Consider the following 23,695-nt stretch of genomic DNA (forward strand, 5'->3'; position numbering starts at 1 on the left):
AGGAAGGAAGGAGAGCTTCCAATCAATCAGTTGGCTATTTTCTTTCTGATTCTGTAAATTTGAAAGGAAAAAATCTCTCCTGTTAAGAGGTTTATTTATTTATCGCCTCCTTGATCCTCTAAGGGAATTTTAATGCAGAATTTTCATTCAGTATAATTTGTTTCAAATAAATAGCATTATACTAGAGCAGAAGATTGGGCCTTCCCGGTGGCTCAGCAGTACAGAATCCTCCTGCAACACAGGAGCTGCGACTTCAAACCCTGGGTCGGGAAGATCCCCTGGAGGAGGGCAGGGCAGCCCACCCCGGTTTTCCTGCCTGGAGAATTCCGTGGACAGATAAGCTGTCATGCTACAATCCATGGGGTTGCAAAGAGTCGGACACGACGGAAGCACCTCAGCACGCACACACACAAATCTGAAGATTATCGTCTTAGGTCTTTTTTCTGATGTTTCTAAAGATTTTTGTAAAAGATTTAGTTGGCCCTTGGATAACATGGGGATTGGGGTGTCAGCCGTTTTGCACAGTCAGAAATCCCAGCGTAACTTAGAGTTGGCCCTTCGTATCCACAAATCTTGGGTGCTTTATCGTTCTTATTTTAAATTTATTTTGGGAATATTTCTCAGTAGAACATACATATTGTATAAGTTGTGTGTGTACATGTACAGAAAGAGAGACAAAACTCTGAGTGTGTCTTGTCCTGTGCAGCCACTGGGGAAGACAAGAAGGAGGACCTCGTCCTCACCAGTGAAGCGTGTTTCCTGTTATTCGTGAAGGGTCACACCTGTTGCTCTCGGACATTGAGTAGACTCGGGGGTAACGTGGCCCCCATCGTTCGCCCATAGCAGCTGCTGAACGGATGGGTCGAGGTGGGGCATGTTCTTGTAAAGAGCTCCCTGCAGCCATGGGTGAGGAAAGCAGCGGGTTTAAAGCAGGCCCAGGAGCCCCCGAGCACACGCGGGGTGTGGGGTGCGGCGGTGGACGTGGGGAGTGCCTCGCAGGTAAAGCCAGCAGAGGTCAGTGAGCACCCCTCTCCTCTTCAGTAAAAGCCCCACTGCCTGACAAGTAAGCCTGAAAGAGTCCTTGAAGTGATTTGTATGAGATAACGTGAAGCATCCCCGTTGGTGGGAGCCCCTGGGTCTGCCATTTCCCAGCGAGGGCCTGGAGCCCTGCCCGCGGCGGTGGCGAGGTCTCCCCCCGGCGTGGGGCGCCGGGTGAATCAGTCTGCAGCAGCGTGAATCACGGGGCTCTTTTCCTAAGTCACGGGGAACATTCCTCTGAAAGATGGCCACTCTCAAAACGTCTCCGGTGTTTCCTTAAGTCCTGGGCACCTGCCCAGGTCGGGACACTATGCTGTCTGGCTTGGCCCAGCGTTCTGGTAACAGCCTGGCGTCTTCCTGTCAGCCGGTGGTGTTGAGCCAAGTCTCCCCAGGCCCTGCTTGTAGCTCAGCTTCCAGAACAGCCGCTGCTGAGATGTGCTGCTTCCCAAACCCTGGGCACGGCGTCATCTTCGTTTTCTCCACCTGGGGGCGGGAGAGAGCCGGCCTAGAAGTAAATGCTCTAAGAGGGGAGGAAGAAAAGCTCTCAGTTAGAGGACTTCACGTTTTTCTCTGTCATGATGGAAGTGTTGGTCACTCAATCATGTCTGACTCTTTGCAACCCCTTGGACAGTAGCCTGCCAAGCTTCTCCATCCATGGGATTCTCCAGGCAAGAATACTGGAGTGGGTTGCCATTTCCTTCTCTGGGGGGGGTCTTCCCAACCCAAGGATCGAACTCAGATTTCCTGCATTGCAGGCAGATTCTTTACCGTCTGAGAAGAGTTTATCATAAGTGGTTTGGTTTTTTTGTTTTTTTTTTTTAAATATTTGTTTATTTGATTCCAGCAGCTTTAGTTGCCACGTGTGAGAGCTTCCCTGCATCATGTGGGATCTAGGTCCCTGATCAGGGACCAGACCCATGCCCCCCTGCTCTGGGAGTGCAGAGTTTTAGCCACTGGACCACCAGAGAAGCCTATATGTGCTTTTTAAAGATAAGCTTGAGCAAGGCTCTAAAGGGGCATTGTGTGTGCATGCTAAGTCTCTTCAGTCGTGTCCGACTCTTTTGCGACCCCATGGACTGTAGCCCACCAGGCTCCTCTGTCCATGAGATTCTCCAGGCAAGAAAATACTGGATTGTGTTGCCATTTCCTTCTCCAGGGCATCTTCCCAGCCCAGGGATCGAACCTGTATCTATTACACCTCCTGCATTGGCAGGCGGGCTCTTTTACCACTAGCACCACCTAAGGGGCACCAACCAGTTCTGACCTAAAGCTGGTTTTGCCCAGTGGGAGTGTCAGTGTATCTGGACTGCTAAGATGCTAGACCTGCGCTGTCCAAGAGTTAGCTGTTGGACACTCGTGGCTAAGTTTAAATTAACAGAAAATAAATCAGATTCAGAAGTTCAGTTCCTTGGTCACAGCAGCTGCTTTCCACGTGCTCAGCAGCCACATCTGGCCATGGCTCCCCTGCTGGACAGCACACAGGGGGCAGTTCCCACTTGGCAGGAAGCTCTACTGGACAGAGTGGCCTCAGACCCCAGCAGTGGCTTTCAAAATAATTCCAGTGTGAGCGCCTTGAACTTGTTAGCTGTCACTCTTCTTAATGTAAAAGATCAAACCTAAGATTAAATTTAAGAGACAAGAAGACATTACACTGGCCAAAAAAGCAAATGGGTAAAATCAGAGAAAAGAGGCCAGTGACAAGGGGGTGTGAGGTGTGAAAGAGGCCCAGGCCCTGCCTGCCTTCTAAAGCCCCACCCCTGATACTCAGCCCAAGGCCACGCCCTCCCCGTGGGAGTGGACCCAGGACAGCCCCAGGGAAGCAACAGGCTTGTGTCCTTCTCCTCTTTCTTTTTAGACATTTATCTTTATTTCCAGGTTGGTGGGGGGCGGCGAGAATCGAAACACACTTGATTTTAAAAACAAGAGTCCAGAAGTCCGCAGTTTCGTGTTTTTCTTGATCCACTCTGAGCCCTACATCCTAGAGCAGGGCTGTTCTGGTTTCTTCCAGATCTAGCAGGGCACAGGGCTGTGTGGTGAGGGGGAGAGGCTGGGCTCTGAAGGGCGAGGCCTTTCTGCTTGCTTGCGGGGTAAGCCTCCTCTCTCCCAGAGTCATCTTCTTCCCCTCAGCTAGCATTCTCTTTGTCTCTTCTCTCCTTCTTTCCTTCCTGACACATTGTCTTCTTTTATTCAAACACCAGTCTACTCACACATGGTCCAGGAACACCCACATAATTGTTGCTGTTCAGTTGCTCAGTCGTGTTTGACTCTTTGCGATCCCAGGACTGCAGCATGCCAGGCTTCTGTGTCCTTCACCATCTCCCGGCATCTGTTAAAACTCATGTGCATCGAATCGGTGATGCCATCCAACCATCTTATCCTCTGTCGTCCCCTTCTCCTGCCTTCAGTCTTTTCCAGCATCAGGGTCTTTTCCAATGAGTCAGCTCTTCACATCAGATTTCCAAAGTATTGGAGCTTCAACGTCAACATCAGTCCTCCCAATGAATATTCAAAACTAATTTCCTTTAGGATTGACTTGTTTGATCTCCTTGCTATCCAAGGGACTCTCAAGAATCTTCCTCAGTACCACAGTTCAGAAGCATCAATTCTTCAGCTCTCAGCCTTCTTTATGGTCCAACTCTCACATACATGACTGCTGGAAAAACCATAGGTTTGACTATACAGACCTTTGTTTGCAAAGTGATGTCTCTGCTTTTTAATATGCTGTCTAGGTTTGTCATAGCTTTTCTTCCAAGGAGCAAACATCTTTTAATTTCATGGCTGCAGTTACCATCTGCAGTGATTTCGGAGCCCAAGAAAATAGTCTCTCACTGTTTCCATTGTTTCCCCATCTATTTGCCATGAAATGATGGGACCGGATGCCATGATCTTAGTTTTTTCAATGTTGAGTTTTATGCCAGCTTTTTTACTCTCTTTAACCTTCATCATGAGGCTCTTTAGTTCCTCTTCACTTTCTGCCATTAGAGTATCATTTGCATATCTGAGGTTGTTGGTATTTCTCCTGTCAGTCTGGATTCCAGCTTGTGCTTCATCCAGCCCAGCATTTCGCATGATGTAGTCTGCATATAAGTTAAATAAGTAGGGTAACAATATACAGCCTTGACGTATTCCTTTCCCAATTTAGAACCAGTCCATTGTTCCATATCCGGTTCCAACTGTTGTTTCTTAACCTGCATGCAGGTTTCTCAGGAGACAGGTAAGGTGGTCTGGTATTCCCATCTCTTTAAGAATTTTCTACAATTTGTTGTGAGCCACACAGTCAAAGGCTTTAGCATAGTCAATGAAGCAGATGTTTTTCTGTAATTCTCTTGCTTCTTCTGTGATCCAGTGGATGTTGGCAGTTTGAGCTCTGGCTCCTCTGCCTTATCTAAATCCAGCTTGTACATCTGGAAGTTCTCAGTTCACATACTGTTGAAGCCTAGCTTGAAGAATTTTGAGCATCACCTTGCTAGCATATGAAATGAGCACAATTGTGTGATAGTTTAAACAGTCATATAATAAAGCATATGTAATCACATGTGAAAAATTGGTCTTCAGACATCACAGCCCGTGATGCCACGCTTGCCCCTAATCTCCCCAACGTAAAACCACACTCACACCTCGTTGGCCACTAAGCCATCCAACAGAGCTTCCTTAACTGCACTGTCTGAAGCTGCCAGTCTGAGCACTATAGACAGTGTCTTTCAAGCTCTGAATAGCTGTAGGGATCTCAGCAGGAGGTGGAGGAACCAGCTCAACCTTGGCATAGCACCCAAGGGTAGCCAGTCCAGGCTTCAAGTAAGTCACAGCAGCATTGACCACACCGCAGCCTACCCGCAAGGTTACCGACAAGCTGGGCTGTGGTTCTCTGGTGGAAAGTCCGCCGCCCCACCTGGCCAGCCGAGTGGCCATCGTGTCTTACGTTGCAGGCTTCAGTAGATGCGCCCAGTCACCCGGCAGGCACGTTCTGAGGCCCCGCTGTGCGCTGAGCACCATCGCGGTGCTGGGGATTCGGCGCAGGACCCAGCAGGGCCCCTGCACGCGTGCACTTTGCTCCTGGTGAGTGCCGTGTACACTCTTGCATCTAAGGGGCACTGGTCGCACTGGTGTGGGACCGCCTCACGCTGGGCAGAGCCGCGGTCCCAGGGCTCCGGACACCAGCAGCTCCCGCTGGTCCTCGTGACACCAAATCCACATGTGTCCCATTTGCAGACACCCCTGGTGGGCAGGACCACCTCTGGCCCCCCTGTGCTGGAAGCCAGGAAGCTCCTGCAGGTGGTCAGGGACCGTCTCCCCAGGGAGACGAGGGCAAAGGTGAGACCTGAGGGTAGAGAAGGAGCCAGAGATGCAGAGATCTGGGAGAGGGTGTTCCAGCCAGAGGAAGCAGCTGGTACAAAGGCCCAGGCAGGAGGGAGCATGGTGTGTCCACCAGAAAGAAGGCCAGGCAGGCTGGAGAGAAGCGAGGCGCGTCGAGGAGGAGTTGGAGAGATGAAGCACAGGCCAAGCCCGGCAGGATCTCAGGCTCGTCTGCGGCATCTTGGATTCTTATTCTAAGGATGACAACGGGGTGAGCAGGGACGTGAGATGATCCGACCTAAGTGTTTCCAAAGACCTCTGCACCTGCTGGGTGGGAACCAGAGGGGCGAGAATGGGAACAGGGAGGCACGTTGCAGGTTGAAGACCCAGCCCCTCAGATGCCAGGGTTCCTCGTCCGCACTTGGGAGGGTGAGGCCGGGCCCGGCTAGCCGTGGGCGCTGCAGTTGGGTGGGCTTGTCAGCTGACCACTGGCTTTACAGGCCTGAGCTGAGAGCTGGCTCTTGTGGCTTCTGACCCCTGAAGGGCAGAATGCAGACAGCTGTGCCCTGCGGGGCCGGCTCCTGCCCTCGCAGCCTTCGTTTTCTCCTGGACAGTCTGGTTTCTTCGGAGAACGCCTTTCTTCTCTCACAGACAGCTGGTTCTCCAGTGTCACGCAGACATAGTTTAGTGGCTGTGGACAGTCAGTGTTCAGACCAAAAAGTAATCTCCTTTTCAGCCCCATATCTCTTCTTTTAAAGTATTTTTTTTTTTTTTTTTGGCCGTGCTGCGCGGCATGTGGGATCTTAGTCACCCCCGGCCAGGGATTGAGCCTGTGCTCCCTGCGTTGGACGCACAGTTAACCACTGGACCTCCAGGGAAGCCCCTTCAGCCCCAAACTTAACTCCTGCGCACACTGTGCCCAGGACTTCTGAGTCTGGGGGCTCTGTGGAAGCAGGTCACCTGCCTTCTCCCGCCAGCCTCACCCGCTGGGTGGCTTCCAGAGCGAGGTTGCCCGGGTCTCGCTTCATTGGCCCCACCCCTCCGTCTGCTTTCTACTCTCGAGACATCTAGGGAACGCTGTCTTGTCCTCAGACGCATCAGCGACTCCTCGTGCAGATCTTGTGATTGGAGGTTGTAACTTTCCTTGCCTTCATCATCACTTGTTTAAGACTTACACCATTAAGTGTGAGCGCAGGCCTGACCTCGATCAGGAAACGCTCTTCTGTTCTTCCTTTTTTCTCACCCTCAGCCATGGGTTGTTGGCAACTACTCATTTCTGCCGTTGTATGTAGCAAGTGAGCAGCCATGGACAGTAGGTGAATAAATGGGTGTGGTTGTGTTTATTTGCAAAAACAGGTAGGGGGCCAGATTTGGCCCATGGGCCATAACTCACTGACCCCTGGCTTAGTGGACTCCAGATCCAGTACTTAAGAGAAACCCTTTGGTGAGAGGCTGGGCACTGATGCTGCCTTGTGAGTTTCCGGGCTCTGCTCTGAAACCTGTGGTGATTGTGCTCTGTGAAAGAGATATGCCTTTGTTTTTTACCCCACTCCCCACCTAGAAGCCGTTGAGAGGCCAGTGATTTGGCCCTGTTGAAATGAGCAATAAATGTCTTTCAGCTAATTGTGAATTTTTCAAATTGCAGTGTTTAAATGGCAGGAAAGAGGTGCTTGTTTAGTAGTGATCCCTTATATGGGAAAACATCTAGGAATGAGGCTTTATCACAAATCCAGTTGTCTGTTTTGTTGTTTTAATGAAATAGCTCAGAATACTGAGAAGCTGACAAATACCCATATATCTGCTGTCCGCATTTTTTTCCACTCTGATTTTATGGGGGTGCAGTTGCCTGGCTGCACAGGAAGTTGGGGGTTTGGGCGTACTGCTGGGTCCAGAGACCTTCGGGCTTGGTGCACCCCACGTTAGAAACTGCTGGGGACCACTTTTCCTGAGGGTGAGGAAGCCCCTCCAGCTTCCGAGGTGCAGCCTGGGCTGCTTGCAAGACCTGGGAAGGGCGGTCTTGTGCCCCCGCAGACACGCCTCTTGCTGTGCCCTTCCTGGGGGTGCAGGGGCTGGGCAAGGGGCGCCCGACAGACTGCCCCTCCCAGCCCTCCAAGACCCCACTGCCAAGGCCTCGAGGGTCCCGACACCCAGCAGTGATAGACGCCCACCCCTCCAGAGTCCACACAGCCCTCCTGTAAAGAGGCCCTGAGCTGAGAAGAGTGGGCCCGGCACCCACTTCACTGACGGGGCTTCACTTTGAGGCTCAGGTCATCCCGAGGCCCCCACATGCCACCTAGAAATGCAGCTGCCTCTGACATGGGGGTGGGGGTCTGCACCCTCACTTCAGAACTTCTGGAGCCTGCTGACTTGCAGCAACGTCCAGTGGAAGGAAAAGGGCAGCTCTTTTGATAAATAATTCGGAGTTTGATAAATTTCCCATCAGGACTTCCCTGGCTGCCCAGTGGTTAGAACTCCTTGCTTCCACGGCAGGAGGTGCAGGTCCCATCCCTAGTGTAGGAACTAAGATCCCGCAGGCCATGCAGCGTCTCCAAATATTAATAATAATGATCATTTTCCACCACTGATCCAAAAATAAACAAGGCTGAAGTCAGTCTTGGAGCACCTCTCACCTCACTGGGTCAATACATAAAAACGAAACTACCCATTACCTCCTTTCCCGGAGTGACAAAGAAAGGAAGAAGTTAGTCTGCTTAGATCTTACCCAAGTCAAGTAGCTTAAACGGTATCATTCTTCTTTAGAAGAATTTCTTGTAATTGCCAGATGGACGATTGAGTTTTCGTTTTGCGTGTGAACACCTAGACTGGGGAAGCACCCTGTTGTCCGTCAGTGGCTGTTGAGCCGACAGGAGCGCCCAGAGCAGCCTTGGAAGGGCTCGCCGGCGACTCCTGGGCTGCTGTGAGCGTCCGTCCGGAAGGACGAAGGCGCTCTGGGAGCGCTGGGTTAGCGGCTGTGCTGTGCCTCGCTCTGTTCCACTCCGGCTCCTCCCTTGAGCGTGGCTGGCACTGCCCTTGACACAAGCTGGTGTTCATGGTTCAGAAGTCCGAGAGCCGCCAGTCTTCTTTCGGAGGGGAGACCCCCGTCCCAGTGCCAGGCCCCGTTTAGAGGTCAGTGGGGGGGGGCACAGGACGAGGAAGCTCCTGGTTCTGCCTGGGACGGTGGGCCGACTGTGGGGCAGGAGGTCCCGTAACCGAGCTGAAAAGGAGCAGATGACACCCTTTTTCATACGTGGTAAAAGATACACAGCACGAAATGCACCCTGAGTGACATTTCCTACATTCACCGTGTTGTGCAACTGTCACCGCTGTCTATCTCCAGACACTGTCCTCACCCCAAGAAGGAAGCCCTCTAAGCATCGAGCCTTCACTTTTCACTTCCCCCACTGCTAGGCCCTGACAACCACTCCCCGGCCATCTCTCGTGGATTTTCCTATTCTGGTTGCTTCATACAAATGGGTTCACACAATATATGGCCTTTTGTGACTGGCTTCTTTCATTGTGCGTGGTGTTTTCAAGGTCCATCTATTTTGCAGCTTGTCTCTGTACATCAGTCCTTTTCATGACTGAGTAATACTCCGTTGTGTGGATATACCATGTTGTGTGTTATCATGTGACAGACACATGGGTTTCCCTGTCTTTGGTTGTTGTGAATAGTGCTTCTGTGAATACTGGTGTACAAGGTTTTGTTCCAGCACCACTTTTTCAGTTCATTTGGCTGTATACCTAAGAGTGGGCAAAAGTCCCTTTTGTCCATGAATGAGGAAACATTTTCATAGATTCCAGAAATTAGGATATGAGCATTTTTCCAGGGTCACTGTCATCAACCTATGTATACCTCAGCCCTATAGTCAGAAGTTCAAAAGAAGATGCAGGGAATTAGGTCTATCTGTGAAATCTCTGGAAATAGAGCCTCGCTGGGTTGGGATGTAACCGCAGACTCCAGCGGCTTGTAAGCGATTGAGTTGTTTTCTAGTAGCGTGAAAGAGACTATCCCAGAGCAAAACTTGCCTTTTTTATGTGTATTTTTCCCTTTCTAATTGTGCTATAAACTACAACTGTGTGACATACTTATTTGTTTTTGTCTTCATTTTGGAAACAGATTCCCAGCAGGAAAAACAGCCTTATTGCTACGCCGTCTGCAGTATCTACTAAAATAAAAGTGCCAGCCCCTCAGCCCATAGTGAAGAAAGACAAACGGCAAAATTCTTCCAGGTTTAGCGCCAGCAATAATAGAGAACTTCAAAAACTACCATCTTTAAAAGGTAATTTTTATTATTCATCTTTTGAAAGTTAAAGTTTGCCCACTTGGGGTAAGGAGCAACATTTTGATGGTTTGCTATCTTCTTACACTTTTGCTGTGTTTAAATTCTGTAGGGTTATTTTTTCTTCTTCATTGAGTTTTTTCAGGTTGAATGCCACTAACTTAACCAACTAATAGTTCAAATTCCAGAGCTATTTACGATGAAAATGTAATCGTGAGTACATTACGGGTGTAAAATACTTAACACACACAGAGGAAAGACTTAAATCTTTTCATGTTAATTGTAATTAAGCTAGCCAGTTTTAAGTGATTCTCCTCTTTCATTTGTCTTAGAACTCTGGAAATCCAGAAAGGAGTTATTGCAAGTAGAGTAATTATAAAAACTATAGTAGAACCTCTTCGTTGTTCTGGTGCTGGAGAAGTGAGGACTATAATAGTCTTTTATGGACTTTCTCCTTATGGGTCACTTGGGGATTACCTCTACCCAGGGTTTCCTGCTTGAGGTTAGTCAGGGAACAGTGCTCTTTGCTTCAAGTTTCTCCCCAAACCCAGCCCAGCCACTGCTTTCCGTCTGGGGGGTATTCAGTCCCTAAAAGTGTTTCTCTAGGAGATTTTGAGGTCGAAGTACATAAAATCTTATTGGGGAAGCAAGGTAAGACCCCAAAGTCAAATATGAAGCTCAGAAGAGCTTTATGTTTGCTAACATATAAGACTAGTGTAATAAAGCATCAAACATTTTTCATACCTTAAATTCCTAACAGTGGGTCTTCTGTGGTTAATTTTCATTGTGTATGAACTTGGAGCAGGAAGCTTGTCATCTTTACAGGTGTATTCCCGTGCCTTCCACATAGCAGGGCAGAGAGCCAGAGCTCAGTATAGATGTTTGAGGGGGAGAGGGTGGATGGAGAGAGGGTGGATGAGGAAGAATGGATGGAGGAAAGGAGGGGTGGATAGAGAGAAAGGGGGCAGATGGAGGGTGGATGAGGAAGAATGGATGGAGGAAAGGAGGGGTGGATAGAGAGAGAGGGGGTGGATGGAGGGTGGATGAGGAGGAATGGATGGAGGAAAGGAGGGGTGGATAGAGAGAGAGGGGGTGGATGGAGGGTGGATAAGGAAGAATGGATGGAGGAATGGAGGGGTGGATAGAGAGAGAGGGGGTGGATGGAGTGTGGATGAGGAGGAATGGATGGAGGAAAGGAGGGGTGGATAGAGAGAGAGGGGGTGGATGGAGGGGGGTGGTGGATGGTCGGGGAGAGAGGGTCAGGGGAGAGAGAGAGGGTGACTGGAGAGAGAGAGGAGTGTGTGGGGGAGGGTGGGTGGGGGGAGCGGGGTGGAATGGTGGATGGAGGGAAGGACTATGGATCCATGGATGTACTTCTGACCCTTCACTTGCTAGGAATCCAGGCTCTCCTCTCACTGCGTTTTGCAGAGCTTGTATCGGGCTTATATTTGGTTTAGCTGTGTAGTAGATAACGTGCCCAGTAAGTCCTTTTGGAGGAGTCTTCCCTCCCCAATAGTCCATGCCTTTCCGGTGCTGTTCAGTCACTCACCAGATACGGTGTAGAACACGCCCACACCAGCCCTGCTCTAGGTTCCGGGGGTGCCCCATCCAGCAAAACCCCAGGGCCTGCTGTGCTGGGGCCAGCGCCTCCCCCACCAGGGGGGACCCCCTGTGAGTGAGTGAAGGGCCGCCCACTGTCCCTGCTCCCAGGCCCTGCAGAGGCCCTCCCAGAGTCCGCAGCTGTCGGGGGTGGACAGGCTTCCCACCGCTGTGGCTGAGCCTCCAGGCGCGGGTGCTGTCCCCCGGGCCTGTCCCGGCTGGAGGTTGGCCCCTGCGCTCGAGGCTGTGCCCTGCCAGGCCGACCCCTTCCTTTCCTGCGCCCAGAAGGAAAGATACACCCACGTAGCCCGAATCTCACCCTGGCCAATTCGGGCCCCTCACTGGTCTCGTTTGGTGCATCTTTCCTGGCTGTCCTAAAGCATGAGTGCCTCTGCAAGCATGTCAGAGCAACTTTCGTCTGGTTCAGAAAAAAATAGGAATTGACTGGAATTACATTAAAGATATAATTACTGGGGGAATTCTATTTTTATGATACTCTCCCCATCTAGGACAGTGGTACGCTGCCTCCCTTTTTCAGCTCTTGTTTTCTGACTTTTTATAAGGTTTTATGATTTTTCTTGGGATCCTTTACCCTTGCATTAAATTTCCTCCTAAGTGCCTTCTAGGTTTTGTCACTCTTGTGTTGTATTTTTTCCATTTATGCTTCTAATTCGTTCTTATTAATCTAGTGAGAAGCTGTTGGTTTTTTAATGTTTTCTTATTCTGTCACCAAATTTTCTTATTAACCTTAGTAATATTTTTGTTAGCATCCGTATATATAGTCCTGTCATTTGTAATTAGGTATTTTTCTCTTCCCATATTTGTAACAAACACTGGTGACTTTAGTGTTATTAAGCCTTCAGCCGGGACCAGTAACACAGATGTTAGAGGTGACAGCATGCCTCCCTGTTGTCTCCCACTTGGGTGAACGGCGCCAGCATTTCCTCGTTTCCTGTGAAAACAGCCCTTGGTTTCTGGTAAATCACGCTGACGCAGCGTGTTGCCGCTCCACGGTCCCCATTTAGCATCGCTGTTTCGGTATCGCCGTGGCTGGCGGGTCACGTTCTAGCACCGCCGCTGAATTTTATCAGATGCCGTATGGTTTTTCTCCTTAAGATGTTAATTTAATAACTGTTGTGTTGATGAATTTTCTGGTCTTGAACTGTCCTTGCATTACTGAGATAAACCTCAGTACGGTCGCAGTGTAACTTCTCTGCGCGCCACGTTCAGTTTAGCTTTCCTTACTCTCTGCTTCCGTGTTGACTGCGTGAAGGTGGGCTAGCTTTTCTCCCCTTTCTGCACCGCTGTGTCGTATCAGATCCAAAGTGTGAGTCCTGGCCCTTCGTGCTCTGTCCTGAATACAGACTAGAGAACTGTATACTGCTCTCTCACGCCATCTCTCTCAGAGATTGTAAGATGCCACCTGATTTTAGCAGAGACCAAACATGGAATAACAGATGCATCTTACAGCCCATGGCATAGGGTGAAAGGTTGCGGTAGAACTCAGCTGGGCCTAGTGCTTTGCTCAGGGACAAATCTGCAGATTCCTCCCTTGTGAGGTCAGGTTAGGCCAGGTCATGTGTTAACTCACACATTGTGTTCTTTAGTGAATCTTTTAATTTCTTCTACCTCTGTGCTGGTGCTGTCTCCTTATGAGTTCATTTATTCTTCTGATTATTTCCTTTTCAATATACTTCATTCCCACTTTTAATTATCCCGTTTTCGTTTTATTTTTTTTTCCTCAGTTATTATATACAGAGTTCACTTAACTTACAGCCATGTGTTCCTCTGAATATAATTTTAGCTCTGCCCATAGATTTTTCTCTCTTTTTTCTAAAATCATAGCCTTTTTAAAAGTTTTATTGAGGCATAACTTACATACTATAGAATTCACTAATTATAATTGGAAATGTGTATTATATTAATTAACATGTCGAGTTGTGCAGCCATTGCCACAATGTAGTCATAGTTTCAGAATATTTCCATCACCCCTCAAAAAAATTCCCTTGTGCTCATTTGCCATCAGCGCCCACTCCTGTCCCCAGCTCCAGGCAACCTCTGATTTGCTTTCTGCCTCTTTGTTGTTCAGTCGCTAAGTCATGTCTGACTCTTTGTGACCCCGTGGACTCACACCAGGGTTCCCTGTCCTTCACTATGTCCCGGAATTTGCTCAAACTTATGTCCAATGAGTCGGTGATGCCATCCAACCATCTCATCCTCTGTCATCCCCTTCTCCTCCTGCCCTCAGTCTTCCCCAGCATCAGGGTCTTTTCCAGTGAGTCAGCTCTTCACATCAGGTGGCCAAAGTATTAGAGCTTTGGCATCAGTCCTTCCAATGAATATTCAGGGTTGATTTCCTTTAGAATTGACTGGTTTGATCACCTTGCTGTCCAAGGGACCCTTAAGAGTCTTTTGTAGCACCACAATTTGAAAGCATCAATTCTTCAGCACTCAACTTTCTTTATGGTCCAACTCTCATATCCCTACATGACTACTGGAAAAACCATAGCTTTGATTAAATGAACCTTAGTCAGGAAAGTGATGACTGTTTTTTAATACACTGTCTAGGTTTGTGATAGCTTTTCTCCCAAGAAGAAAGCAAGCGTCTTTTAATTTCATGGCTGCAGTCACTGTCCACAGTGATTTGGGAACTCAAGAAAATAAAATATGCCACTGTTTCCACTTTTTCCCAGTCTATTTGCCATGAAGTGATGGGACCAGATGCCATGATCTTAGTTTTTTGAATGTTGAGTTTTAAGCCAGCTTTTCGACTCTCTTCTTTTCCCCTCCTCAGGAGGCTCTTTACTTCCTCTTTGCTTTCTGCCACTAGGGCGGCATGCTAAGGTGCGTGCGTGCATGCTGTCACTCAGTCGTGTCCGACTCTTCGTGACCCCATGGACTGTAGCCCGCCAGGCTCCTCTGTCCATGGGATTCTCCAGGCAGTAATACTGGAGTGGGTTGCCATGCTCTCCTCCAGGGGATCTTCCCCACCAGGAATTGAACCCAAGTCTCTTATGCTCCTGCACTGGCAGGCAGATTCTTTACCACTAGCACCGCCTGGGAAGCCCAGTTGCCTTGGTATCCTTATCAAAAACCAATTGACCATAAATGTAAAAATTAATTTCTGGCTGGACTCTCAATTTTATCATATCAATCTGTATGCCTACTTTACCGCAGGCCAACAGGATCTCATTATAGATGCTCACTGTTGGTTTAGTTTTCATTTCTATCATGAGGCCAGGTGCCCTTACAAATGTTTATTGGTCCTTTCCCATTGGACTGCCTGACATTTTTCTTAATTTTTTTGAAGAGTTCTTTATTCTGGATATGAACTCTCTCCTGTTGGCTGTATACGTGTTGTAAATACCTCGTTCCACTGTAGTTTGTCTTTCATTTTAGCCATCCTGGTGAGCTGGTTTCAAAGCCAGCTGATGATGAATGAAGGTAAGCATCTCTTTGTAGGTTTATCATCTGCTCAGATATATTTTTTTGTGAAGTGCAGGTTTAAGTCTCTGGGCCTTTGTTTCTCATTGGATTGTTAAGATTTTTTTTAAAAAAACATAGAGATTTGTTGGAGTTCAGATGTAGGTCCTTGTAGATATGAAAACTGAACATTTTCTTCTACTGTATATCTTGAGTTTTCACTCTCAAAGACATTAGCACTTTAACAATACTTTGGCCTGTTTAATAAATCTTTGCTTTCTACCAAGTAATGAAAATGTTGTCTTACGTCATTTTTTCCTAAAACTTTCTTTACCCTTTCACCTTGAGCTGTACAGTCCACATTGAATTAAGTTTTGTGCCTGCTGTGATGTTAGAGATCACAGTTCCTTTTTCCCGTGTGGCTTCCTGGCACAGTACCTTTGTTGGAAAGGTCCCCCTCCCTTCACTCACTGCGGTGTTGTCTTTGTTGGGAATGAAGTTCCATCGCTGTGCAGACCCATTCCCGGGCCCTGTTTTGTTCCACGGACTTGCCTGGGCTGTGTCCGGGCAGCGCTAATACACCCTAGCAGGTCTTGGTATAGAGTAGTCTAAGTCCTTCAGCTTTTTTTCAGAATTGCTTTGGCTCTTTTCATTTCCATACAAGTTTTAGAATCAGCCATTGTCCAAGAAGTCCCTGCTTTCTTTTAGTGGGGGATGGTATTTCTAGACCACAGTCTGAGTGCAGCATTCTCGTTGCTATTGGAATGGTCACCGTTTACAGGACTTTTCAGTAGACCCAACTAGAAAATAACGTTTTTTTCAGGATATAGCACATCAGGAGTTCCTGCTGATACTCTCCATTCAAGTTCAGGCATTTATTTAACTTCTGTCTTATACCTCCTTTTAGTCACATGGAGATTTCTGGTTCTCAGGGACATCAGAGATAATAAATAGAACTTAATTATCAGATAATTATTCACTCACTCACTTTATTTATTTATTTATACATTGGGCTTCCCTGATAGCTCAGCTGGTGAAGAATCCGCCTGTAATGCAGGAGACCCTGGTTCGATTTCTGGGTCAGGAAGATCCGCTGGAGAAAAGATAGGCTACCCACTCCAGTGCTCCTGGGCTTCCCTGGGCTCGGCTGGTAAAGAATCCACCTGCAATGCGGAAGACCTGGGTTCAACCCCTGGAGAAGGGAGAGGCTACCCACTCCAGTATTCTGGTCTGGAGAATTCCATGGACTTCATAGTCCATGGGGTCGTAAAGTCGGACACAACTGAGCAACTTTCTTTTTATCCCACATTATACAGAGTGTATTTTCAGACAAATAATACCAACGTTGTGACCAGTACGATGACTGAAAGGTTAAAATTTTTGCATCTTTTCACTGCCTCCCTCCCCCTCTCGCACAGCTGAGGTCACGGCCATCTCTGCGCTGCTTCTCGGTCCTTGGCTGTGCGGCGTCCTCTCTAGGAGCCTCTGGCTCAGACTTCAGAGAGGGTCTGGGTAGAACGTCCCCGGTTCACGTTTTCTCTTCATGTGTATGTTAAGGATGTTCTCCATTTCCTTCTGCAATAAAGCACCACTGTCCGTCCGACTCTGATGTCAGTTTAATTTTCTTTCTCTTACAGGTTATTTGGTCTGTTTGCTTTGATGCCTAAACAGTTTTTTTCTTTTCCTTTTCTTTAAAGTCCAGTGATTTCAGAATATATCATTTTGGGTTGACTTTCCCACATATGTGCCACATTCTTTCACAGTGTTATCACCAAGTCTACTTTTCTTGGATTATTATTATTTTGAGGATCTGTTTTCGTCCCTTGCTTTCATTTACTCCTCTGGAGACTCCTGTTGTACAAACACCGAATCTTCTTTGCCTGTTTTTTCTATTGTTGTCTCCCTCTGGGTTTTTATCATTTCTTTTTTAATTTTTTTCCCTCTTTTTTATGTGCTATTACCTGCGAGGCATTTTATGTTGTGTTTATTTGCTCTCATATTCTCTTCAGTGAATCTTCATTTCTGAAATGATTTTTTTCTTTTAGTTCTTTGCAGAGTTATTACCCACCTCTGAGCTTTCCTATTAATATTCATGCAGTCCTTTGACACATCATGTGATTCCTGTAGTGTCTTTTGTCTCGTCTTGAAATGCTAGGCTGCAGTTCTTCACGTCTTCGTGGGATGTCTCCCCGTCAAGCTTTTACTGCTGCGTAGGTGTCGTTCAGTCCCCTTTCGCTTTTTCCTTGTAAGAACTCCATGTGGGACTTGACTTTGATCCCACCTGGTGCTTGAGCACGTGTGAAGATAAAGCGAAGCTGGGGCTCTGGAGCTCTAGATCCAGTTATTTTTTTATGGAATTTTCAAAAATGTGGTGCCTTACCTCCTGAGCGCCCCGATTTGGTCTCTTCTGCGGATACCGGACCCGCTTTCCCCAGCTCCTCTCCTCCCTCTCTGCTGTCCACTCTGGATCCTGTCCCCAGCAGTCTGTCCCGAGTGTGACCTAGTTCTGGTAGGAGGCTGCAGCTGCTGAATGTCGAGGGCTCCCGGGGCCGCCTCCAGTCCCGGCTGTGGACTCCTTGCCCTCCCCCGTTGTGGGGTGTACAGACCCCTCCTGCCTTCAGCCGCTGTTCTCAAGGGGGTGCACCCGGCTCTTTGGTTGTTTCAGAGCTCTCAGCTGTGCTTCTGTCTGACGTCTTCCCCCAGACACCGAGAGCACACCCGCCTGTGGCTGCTGGTGGTCTAACCCATGTGCTCACGTGTCTTTGGGGGACACATTTTCACCTAATTTTGTTGTTGATGTTGGCCACGGGCATTTGTTTGGCCATCTTAGTTGCACTGTATACTTTTATGCAAGAATTTGGGGTGCTTAAAAAAGCTGTGCCACCCTTTTTTCATAATATCCAAAACTTGGAAGCAACCAAGATACCCTTCAGTAGGTGAGTGGATAAACGAACCGTGGTCCATCCAGATAATGCATGTTACTCAGCAGTACAAAGGAATGAGCTGCCAGGCCATGAAAAGTCAGGGAGGAAGCTTCAGTGCAGAGCGCTAAGTGAAAAGAGCCAGTCTGAAAAGGCTGCATCCAGTACGATTCTTACTATATGACGTTCTGGATAAGGCAAAACTAGGGAGACAGTGAAAAGATCAGTAGTTGGGAGAACAGGGGGATGAACAGACAGAGCACAAGAGATTTTTAGGGCAGTGAACTACTCTGTATGTGGTGAATACATGGCTTTTTACATCTGTCAAAACCCATAGAATGTACAACACAAGGTGAATCCTTACTGTGGTCTTTCGTTAGTACTAATGTATGAGTGTTGGCTCTTCAGTTGTAAGAAATTTATCACATTACTGCAAGGTGTTAGTAATAGAAGAAACTAGGGGAGAGGTATGGGAACTCTGTACATTCAGTTTTTCTATAAACCTAATCCTTAAAGTTTAATTTAAAAAATGGTTGCCAGAGGTGGGGTGTAGAGCCGTAGGTGAAATGGGTGAAGGAACTCAAATGGTACAAACTTCCAGTTAAAATAAAGAAGTTGTGGGGAATGTAATATACAGCACAGTGACTATAGTTAATAATACTGTGGTGACTATTTGAAAGTTGCTAAGAGATGACATCTTCAAAGTTCCCATCACAAGAAGTAAAATATTCTGTAGCTATGTCTGGTGAGGGATGTTAACTGTTAACTAGACTCATTGTGGTGATCATTTTGCAGTAGATACTAATGCAAAGAGCCAACTCATTGGAAAAGACCCTGATGCTGGGAAAAATTGAGGGCAGGAGGAGAAGGGGGTGGCAGAGGATGAGATGGCTGGATGGCATCACCGACTCAATAGATATGAATTTGAGCAAACTCCAGGAGATAGTGAAGGACAGGGCAGCCTGGCGTGCTGCAGTCCTTGGGGTTGCAAAGAGTTGGACATGACTTTGCAACTGAACAACTTGTTGTATACCTGAAACTAATATAATATGTCAGTTATGCCTCAGAAGAGGTAGGCTGCTACTGCCATCTCTTTGGACTTCTCCGTTATTGGGATATCTGAATTCCAAGCATTTTAAGTCCTCCACAACATCATTACTGTTTTGTTCTGTTGATAAACGCTTAGGTCTGTCTACTTCATCTTTTTAGTCTTCATTCCTTTTTGCATCTCAGACTTTCTATGTGAGGTCAAATTCTTGTTTGAATGCATCATTTAGAATTTTCTTTAGTGAGGATCTGCTGGCAGCAAACACTTTGTTTATCACTGAGTATCTAATTGTGGACTGTTATGTTCCTTCAGTACATTGAAGACAAGTATTTCATTGCCTTTTGACTCCCATTAGCATTGAGAAGCCAAATTCATTCTTTTGGAAAGCGTTGTTTATGATTTCTGGCCACTTTTCTGATTTTTGACCAAGACATGGTTGGGTTTTTTTATTACCACTGTTTGTTTATTTTTGACTCTGCTGGGTCTTCCTTGCTCCGTGGGCTTTCCTCCAGTTGCCGTGTGGGGGTTTCTCGTTGTGGTGGCCTCTCTTGTTGCGGAGCACTGGCTCTAAGGCAGGGGCTCAGGAGTTGTGATGCACAGCCTTCAGTTGCCCGTGGCATAGATGCTACCCGGACCAGGGATCGAACCTGTGTCCTCTGGCTGGCAGTTGGCTTCTTACCCACTGTACCACCAACGAAGTCAGTTGGTGGTACAAAATGTTTTTTTTAAATTGATTTTTTTTTTCAGTGATTGCACTACCAGGTGTCCAAGTATGGACTTCTTTTTTATCTGTCTTTTTTTGCAATTCACTTTGAATCTTGGATTGTTATATTTCCTCAGTTGTGTGGAAAGTTCCCGCACAACTGAGGAAATATACCATTGTTTCTTCAGTTGTTATCTCTATATTGTTTCTCTCCCTGTCCAACTTTGGCTCTAATGAAACAGATATTGGAATCTTTCATTTACTATCTTTCTTTGCTCCTCATCTGTATTTTTCAGCCTTTTTGTGAAATGGTGCTATGTTCTTGATTAGAGTTTCATGTCACCCATGGTGAAGGACCAGTTTCCTTTTTAGTTTTTAACCCATCTAATACTTTCATAAAATATAGTGAAAATAAATGAAACATAAAATACAGTCACAAATTTTGGGGTTTCAGGTATACTTTTTTCATTTATGGAAGTTCTATTTCTAATCTGCTGTGTGATTTTTTAAATATTTTCCTATTTTCTTGCAGACGTCATGTCGTTTAGTCAGCACAGCTGCTTGGTAGGCTGTGTCAGATAATACCGGCATCTGAAGTCCTTGTCACGTGTTGCTCATGCTGTCTTCCTTCCTTATGTTCCTGATTGTTCTTTGGTGTGTGCTGGTCATTGTACTCAAACATTTGAAATAAACTAAAACCTAGGATGAAGGTATCTTCTTCAGCAGGGATTTGTTTTTGCTTCTGCACAACGCCTGGGGTCACTACTAGTCTGGGAGTGCCATAAACCACAACAAATTGTATGACTTGCTACATTAGCCAAGGAGATTGCCTTGTGAAATATCCCCCTGATTCCCGGTCGTTCCTGAAAGCGGAAACCTTTCTTGGGACAGACTGTATCAGAAGTGATGCTGTGTAACTCCGGAGACAGCTTCCCTGTTGGGCGAGAAGCATGCTGTGTGTGCTGTGAAGATGGGAGGCCACATTTTGTCCCTGTGCCGTAGGAGGTGGTGACACGCCCCATCTCTCCGGTTCCCGGCGTTTCCCCTGCAGTTCAGAAGTGCTCGTGATCATCTGCAAGGTGTATTTTGGCACCCTGCAGTGCCTCTTCCCCATCAACCACATGCCAGTGCCTTAAACACCACTTGATAATCCTTGTCTAAGTCAACAGTTGCACTGGAGATTTCAGCGTTTAGTCTGGCATCTTTCTAAAAGCAGAGCCATTTCTTACCAAAGGGGCCTATTTGGTTATCCTGACATGTAGCTCCTACTGGAAAGTGAGGAGAAGCTTAAATCTTTGCCTTTGAGTTACCAGTTTTCCCTCAAATGGTGGAAACGAAAGGTCTTTTTGCTTTTTCTTTCGTGAATACCATTATGTGTTTCCTTGATGTCAGTGTGTTTTAATCTACTAAAACCATATCCCTTCTTACGTGCAGGTGCATAGTCTTAACCATTGTCTGATATTTGGGAGAGCTGCTGTGTATTTTTTGGCGTGGTGTCCTTTTTGTCTCCTGGTTTCTGGCACAGTAAGATGTCCCCCGTCCCCCCAGACTTGGAATTAGCCATTTTTCAAAGAGCCATGATTCCTTTCAGTGGGGAATAATATTAGAGACCAAAATTAGGGCACTAGGGAGTATTCATTGCTACTGGCCTGCTGTTGCCTTTAGGCACTTTCGATGGAGGGAGCTAGAATACGGACATATATTCTAGAATATATATATGTGTATTTTAGCTGTGCTTTTATAACATTATGGTGTTTTCACATGTTTCTTGAATTTTCATAGTTGTATCTCTACCTTACACTGAAAATCTTGATTTCTAATATCATTCTATTGCTGTATCATACTAAAATTACTCACAACAGTAATGATGTTATTGCAAACAATAGGAACTTTGAATTGGTTCATTTCATTGCCAAAAAAAAAAAAAAAAAAGCTGCTGATGTATTTGTTGTGATTCCATTAAATTTTAAAAATGTCTAGAGAGGATTGGCATCTTGAGGATGTTTGAATCCCCTCATCTGAGAGTGTAGTATCTTTCTGTTCGTTTAAGGCCACTGTCATTCCCTTGAGGGGTGTCTTTAAGTTTCCCTCCTGTAGGGTTTTGCACATTTCTTAGTGCGTGCCCAGATAGTCCATTGTTGCTGCTATTGTAAGTGGGGTCCCCTTTTCCGATGGCTCCCAAACAGCTGGTAACTATTTCTGTGGAGGCTGGTGACCTCTGTACCTTTTTGCTTTCACATCCTGCTTCCTTACTGAATTGTCTTATTGTTTGCAGGAGTTTTTCAGCTGACTCTTTTTGATGTCCCAGCTATTCATTAGAGCTGCATGTAAAAGTAATCTCACCTCTATGTTTCCAGTTCTTATACTGCTAGTGTCTTTCTCCTGAGTTGACCGAAAAGTCCAGTAAGATGTTAATGTGTTGGTGGTGTGAGCAAGCATATTTGTCTTGTTCCTGACTTTAATGGAAATAGAAGCATTTATTAATTATACTGTTTATATTCCCCTGGTTTTCAGCTGTTGTAAACCGTGCTTTAATGTAAATCTTTTGTCGTTCACACCTTTGAACCTCTCCTTGAGCTGGAATCAAGGAGCGGAAGTACTGATCAAAGGCCACTCGTCTTCAAGAACCCTGTACAGATACTTCCAAGAGGCGGTCCCACGAACTCGTCCTCCAGAGTGTAGGAGGCCGTCCCACTGCACCTTTCTAATACCCCGGCCATTTATATGCTGAAGTCATTTGTTAAGTGGAAAATAGTATTTCCTATCTTTGTTTTTTGTAACAGTGAGGCTGAATATAGCCTTCAGGTCTTGTTCATTCAAAGATTTCTCTGAATTAGTCCTTTTTTTTAATGTTTTTGGTCTGGAAGGTCGAAGTGTTAAATGAAGAGACCGAATTTTTTAGGTGACTAATAAATCATGGATTTTGTTTCCTGGGGCCATTCTCCTTGCTTTAGAAAAAACAGACCTCTGGAGAAATCAACGATATAACGAAACTCCAGTACTCTTGCCTGGAAAATTCCATGGATGGAGGAGCCTCGTAGGCTACAGTCCATGGGGTCACAAAGAGTTGGACATGACTGAACAAAACAATTAGGGCTTAATAACGATTCATCGGAGACCATGGGACAGAAATTTAGAACCGCTAAGTGTTAGGCCTTTTGGGGAAGAAGTTGTCAGATTGTTGGGAGAACTTATCTAAGATTTTAGAAATTGACTTTGGAATAGCAGTTACAAATGAGTCTTGCCCCCATTTTGTGAAAATGCAGTGCTGAAGCCTAAATTCAAAGCGGTGTATTTTTCATGCAGGTGAGCGTCTTGCCGCACAAGTGACCATTTTTACTGCCGAAAAATGAATTAGCATCTATTTAGAGGCGTTTTCGTGCTTCCCAGGTGGCACCGTTGGTAAAGAATCCACCTGCCATTGTAGGAGATGTAAGATGCGAGTTCAGTCCCTGGGTCGGGAAGACCCCCTGGTGTAGGAAATGGCAGCCCACTCCAGTATTCTTGCCTGGAAATTTCCTTGGTGAGAGGAGCCTGGTGGGCTGCAGTTCTTGGGGTCACAAAGAGTTGGACACGACTAAGAACACATACCCTCCTTGCTCATTAGTTGAAGAATAAAAATGGAGTGAGAAGCTACCAGAGTCCTTTTTCTGGTAGTCTCTTAATTCTCCTGGGTTCAGACACTCAGCTTTCATCTGTCTTGTTTCTGCTACGTGTTCGGTGCTGTGTCTTCTCCCGATGCCGCCAGTAAGGGGAGGAAACAGCTCGGCGAGCCAGGCGCCAGCTCACAGCAAATGTTTGCTGACCGCCTGGGCTGTCGGAGCGCGGGGAGGCGGTCAGGACAGTGACGATGAGCAGAGGTGGTCCCGGCTCTCAGGGAGGCCACAGACCCAGACACGGCGTCTGCAGCCCCCTCCCGCTCCGGCCTGCACCCGTCTGTCGCAGAGGCGCCCCGGGCCCATCTCCCGTCAGCCTGAGCCTAGCCCCGAGCGCGGCCTGGCCCCCGGGGCGCCCTCCTGCCCGCTCTCCTCCAGCCACGGGTGTGGCTCTTACCCCAGGGTCGCTCTCAGCCTCTGTCTGTCATCCTCGGTGAGCCCCTTCTCAGCAGAACTCAGGGAACTGGTGGCAACTGGCTGCGGTAATCCCGCATTTAGTGTTTACGCTGGCCTTCTGCAGACCTCACCTGGATTTCTCGCAGCATCTTTCACACACGCACACGCACACACACACACACGTTCTTTGCGTGTTCTTACCCCCTGCCCGGGCCCTCCAGGCCTGGGTTTCCCTGTGCTCTGCCTTCTCCAGGGGCAGCCCCGTGCCCTACTGGCTCTGTCTCCCCCCGTGTTTCCTGTCTCCCCCCATGTTGCCTTATCTTTTAAATTGTGGTGAA

At 47.1% G+C, this 23,695-nt stretch overlaps 1 protein-coding gene across 5 annotated transcripts in view; it reads left to right on the top strand.

Moving 5' to 3' along the window:
• The window catches only part of PPP2R5C (protein phosphatase 2 regulatory subunit B'gamma), a 136,293-nt gene that overhangs the window by 7,239 nt on the left and 105,359 nt on the right, over window positions 1-23,695 (top strand). For all 5 annotated transcript variants that reach the window (XM_043922707.1, XM_043922710.1, XM_043922708.1 and 2 more), the window contains exon 3: window positions 9,449-9,611. In XM_043922707.1, the coding sequence (XP_043778642.1) occupies window positions 9,449-9,611 (163 nt within the window). The remainder of the gene's footprint in view (window positions 1-9,448; window positions 9,612-23,695) is intronic.

Source organism: Cervus elaphus, chromosome 13 (assembly GCF_910594005.1).
Source record: "Cervus elaphus chromosome 13, mCerEla1.1, whole genome shotgun sequence".
Classification (NCBI taxonomy): Eukaryota; Metazoa; Chordata; class Mammalia; order Artiodactyla; family Cervidae; genus Cervus; species Cervus elaphus.